This window comes from Coffea arabica, chromosome 2e, assembly GCF_036785885.1.
Source record: "Coffea arabica cultivar ET-39 chromosome 2e, Coffea Arabica ET-39 HiFi, whole genome shotgun sequence".
Taxonomy (NCBI): Eukaryota; Viridiplantae; Streptophyta; class Magnoliopsida; order Gentianales; family Rubiaceae; genus Coffea; species Coffea arabica.
The window spans coordinates 73,368,389-73,372,766 of NC_092313.1; the positions used below are offsets into that span (position 1 = coordinate 73,368,389).

General features: G+C 36.4%; 1 protein-coding gene across 2 annotated transcripts; it reads right to left on the bottom strand.

Annotated features, from left to right (window-relative positions):
• Nucleotides 1–218: 218 nt before the first annotated feature.
• LOC140037075 (uncharacterized) lies at nucleotides 219–3,027 on the bottom strand. Of its 2 annotated transcripts, XR_011841025.1 has the most exons (3): nucleotides 1,867–3,027; nucleotides 738–910; nucleotides 219–647 (listed from the first exon to the last, which is right to left on the bottom strand). XR_011841025.1 is itself a non-coding variant. In XM_072081041.1 (2 exons), the coding sequence occupies exons 1-2, from the start codon at nucleotides 2,219–2,221 to the stop codon at nucleotides 858–860; spliced, it is 408 nt and encodes a 135-aa protein (XP_071937142.1). In that variant the 5' UTR covers nucleotides 2,222–3,027; the 3' UTR covers nucleotides 219–857. The 2 variants fall into 2 exon arrangements, 1 of the variants encoding a protein (XP_071937142.1); XM_072081041.1 differs by having other exon boundaries at nucleotides 219–910.
• Between the last annotated feature and the right edge of the window lie 1,351 nt (nucleotides 3,028–4,378).

The window sequence follows — 4,378 nt, forward strand, 5'->3', positions numbered from 1 at the left end:
TGAAACTAGCCCCAAATCATTAATAATGAAAGCAGCTTGTTGCTCATGCTAACAATTTCACATGGTCGTGCTCAAATACAGCAAAGATACTCACACAAAGTTAAGCACAGTGACCACAGAAACAAGAATTAAAGTCAGACACAGACTGTAGACTCAGAATTTGGATTCATAACTCCTCTCTTCCTGCCATCATCACCCCCCAGTTAGCAACTCAGTAATAACATAAAAATATTTAGCAGATGGATGAACTCAAATGGCTTCATCTTTCACCAGTTTCAGAATTACAGATTCTACAGATCAAAATTCTTCGCACTTTTCAAAGTAACTTTTGAAATGGCAGTTATCAAGCTGTGTCATCTAAATGACAATTGTGCCCCAATCTTACAGCATCTTCTGAAGTTTATAAGCATGCAGTGATGGAGATTCTCCAACCATTTGGTACTTATCAACTATTTACAGTCTGGGGGAACACTAGACTTCTATCAAATGTAATCAAACAATTAAAAAGAAGAAGAACAAGAACTTGAAGATTTTGAGGCAAAATACAAATATACAACTGAGAGAAACTCAACCATTTCCTGACACGCACTACAATATATGACCTTGAGTGAAAAATCCTCTTGCAGCGCTTCAGAGATACAGATGAGCTATGGCAACAACAAAATTGCAATCAATCTAAATTAACAAGCTCCAGCTTATTGTAAAAATGAGATGAGATGACAATTTGATTCACTCACCTAAATAGTTAAGAAAATTCAATTCACCAGGAGGCAGGAAACATATCTATGAACCAATTCCAGGATGTAGCACATCCATATAACTGAGTTTCCTTCAAAATAGCACACCAGGAATTTCCCTTAGCCTTCTGTGGTCCATATCCAGACCACATGCAACACATAGAAGAGCTTTGCTACAAATATTAGAGAAGTTTCTGAGATGACTTGTGCAAAAAATTTTTTTGCATTCCTGCTAAGATGAGTATTGATAAATGATTGCACAGATTTCACTTTTAAAAACCTGGATGAAACAGAGAACCCACTTCTAGCTCAAAAAGTTTTAACAACTCAAGTAACCAATTTGAGACCATTCTCTTCTACGCACTATTTTCTCATTCTCTTTCCATTTCTTATCTTCTATTTAGTATCCCTTTCTTCTTTTCCTCTGGGTAATACATATACTGTACCTCAGATGTATGATCATGTGAAAACTTTCATGAACAGACCTATGCAAAAACAATGCATTAATAATAGTAGCAGCAAAGATCGCATTCTCAAAGGCCCAAACTTTTCTGAGCTTTCCACAACACCGAAATCCTGATAATGCTACTTCATGTGGTCTCAAAGAACATGAAGACAACAATTCCTCCACAACTCATGCTACTTCATCGAATATCATAAACTGACATACTTCCCCAGTATTTTGATCTTTATTCATAAACCGACATGCATCGAATATTCAAGAAAGTATACAGATATCAAATTTTGATCTTTATATCCCTACAGTTCCTACACCTTTGAAATCATTCACCTCGAATTTTGCATTTTGATTTATGTTCCCCACAAAAGCCTCTGCCAGGTAATCGAATATCAAATACTCAAAATTTTTACAAAAAAAAAAAGAAAAAAAATCATCTTTTTGAATCTTTTTTACGAGGAATGAGTGGAGGAGTCCAATTGAAAATTAAAACAACCAAGCAATTCCCTTGAAAATTTCTCCTTTCACTTCTAATCATCTTATACAAAATTTAACTGGAATCCAAATGTGGATTACAATCTGCAGCATAAAAATCATTCTTTTCAATAAAAACTTTCAACATGTCATAAGTAAACTCCTTACTATTAGGATCACTGGTGGGTGGCGACTCACCTGAGGAATCCACTGCCTGCGGTTGCTTTGTGCACAAGCAACAACAACCCTCTACCACCCCACCTTCCCCTCCACCTCTCCCAAAACACCCCCCTGAATTTATGAAACCAGCCTTCCTCCTCCTCCTCCTCCTCCTATTACTCTGCAACAGCTTCAGCTTTTTCTTGGCCTTCCCAAATCGAAATATAGACACACTTTTGGGTTCTTTATTACCCCCTTGTCCAGTTTCCTTCTTTAGACCATCCCTTTTTGCTGGGCTACTAGTAACTTGTTCTTGTTCTTGTTCTTCTTCTTCATCATCATACCCACCACCACCACCACTGGAGGATGGATCTTTTATATCAGAGCCAGACATATAAAAAAAGAATTTGAATTAATAATTTGTAAGTTTATGAGATGAAAAAATCATGTGTGCACATACTTTGGACCACATAGCAGCAGTAGTATATCAAATACAAGTTGTAAACTAGGCAATGTGTCAGTTGTATTATTGTTAGTATGTTGTACAATAACAAGACAAAGTCGATGCAGTATTGGAGAAACTGTGGGATTTTTCTCAGAGATTGGACACAGAAGAATGGAGAACTAACTTGGATTAGAAAGAAAGAGAGGATGCAAGAGAGAGGATGATGGAGACAGGGGGGAGGGGGTCCGAAGGCGAGAAAGGGACTGGGAATTGTCGTCTTTACCGCCAGAGTTGTCGGGAACACGAGGTCATAAATTTCGACAGGAAAGGTTGCAGTTTTTCTTTTAGTTTTCCTCCTTGGATGAGTTTGTGGTTAACCCCTAAGTTTGGAAAAAATTGCTCTTATGTATAATTAATGTGAAAATTTAGTCTCTTGAAATGAAAACGATTTTAGTTCCTTGCATTTAAGATGTCGACTCCCTTTCAAATCAATTTTAGACCAATGACAAATATCATGGACAAGCACTCGTCACGCCATTAATTTAGACTTAAAAACCAAACCATCTACAAAATTCTGATTTCCTAATTTTAGCTTTTTTTTTTGGGGGTAAGGTAAACTAAAAGGAGGGTGAAAAACTGAAAACACCTCAAATCCTATGAACAAAACCAAGAATCTCTCTCTACAGAGGAAAGACAACGTGTGGGTTTAGGAAGCGGAATATGAGATATGGAGGCGGGAGAGATCTTCCCATTTGTCCAAGTGCTTGTTTTTTTCACTTGGTATGGTTGGCTTCCTGGCGGTGACAGACACCCGTTGCCAAGTAGAAAGTTCGGGGCGAAAAGCGGCACCGAATCTAGACAAGCTTATTTAACTTTTGTTCTTGAAGAATCTTTAATAGAAGATGGCAATGAGGCGAATTAGAATCCAAAGGTCCTTACAATTTAGGATTTGGAGGAGACAGGGTCCTAATGAAAATGTTCCAAAATTCTTATTAAAGATAAGGGACCAACTTTTGACTTTTAACATTAAATTCGCAAGGGTGATGTAGCAAATTTTGCGCCACGCAACATAAGTGAAGGAACTTAAATCGAGTCTACCCAAGTGTTGATCCGAATTAACCACTACGCCAATGGCTCAGTGGCCACCAGAGAGGGACTTAAGTCCCTCATTGGCCTGTTGTTGATGAGGGTTCAAATCTCATCTGCAGCAAAAAAAATCTAAAGGTTGTGCCATAGCACTCCCTTGATCTAGTTGGGTCTGTATACCCACTAGCCTCTATCATAACCTCCTTAGGCTCTCACTCCCCCTAGATTAGGATAGAAACAAAAAAAAAAAGTGTTGGTCCAAAATTTTATGTGCTTTGATTGAATCAATTCCAAAATTTTAAGTGCTTTGATTGAATAAATGAGTTTAGGCAATAAGTATTTTGTCAAAAACTTAAAGCACGTGGTTTATGCATTAAGCACGTGGTGGGTCCGTTGCTCATTTTGGTCAAAAATAGCTTGAAAAGGTGTTAAGAGAACAAAAAACGAGCATAATTTATATGTTAGGGACTAAAATGGCTTGTTCTCGTTTCGGGAGACTAATTTTCACATTAGTGATATGTAAGTGATAATTGGTGCAATTTTTCCTCAGAATTTAACTTCAGTGACACTTTATCCTCTGAAGATTTTTTTCCTTTTCCACCAATGGACCTAAATTAATAAATTATGATCTTTTTGGACAAAAGTTCCTCCAAAAACTTTAAAATATCTCCATTGTTCATTTAAAAGAAACAAAATCACCTCTTTTATTTATACTGTTCTTTCTCAGTTTTGTCCATGCTACTTTTAAGTTATTGACTGGTATTATAATTGATTACTTGTACCATATATATGAGGGATATTCTATCTTTATAACGATCATTAGTCTTTTGCAGGGTTGTTCAATCTATGTGACCATCATCAGCTAATGGTCGATTTTCTACCATTTTTTAGAGAATTAAGTTGGTTTTTAAGGATAAAAATTTATTTTTTTGATAGATGAAATATAAATCAAAGTAAAGAAATTTAAAAAAGAAAGGAAAGAAAAAAGAAAGCAAAATGTGTCAATTATGAGGCATACAT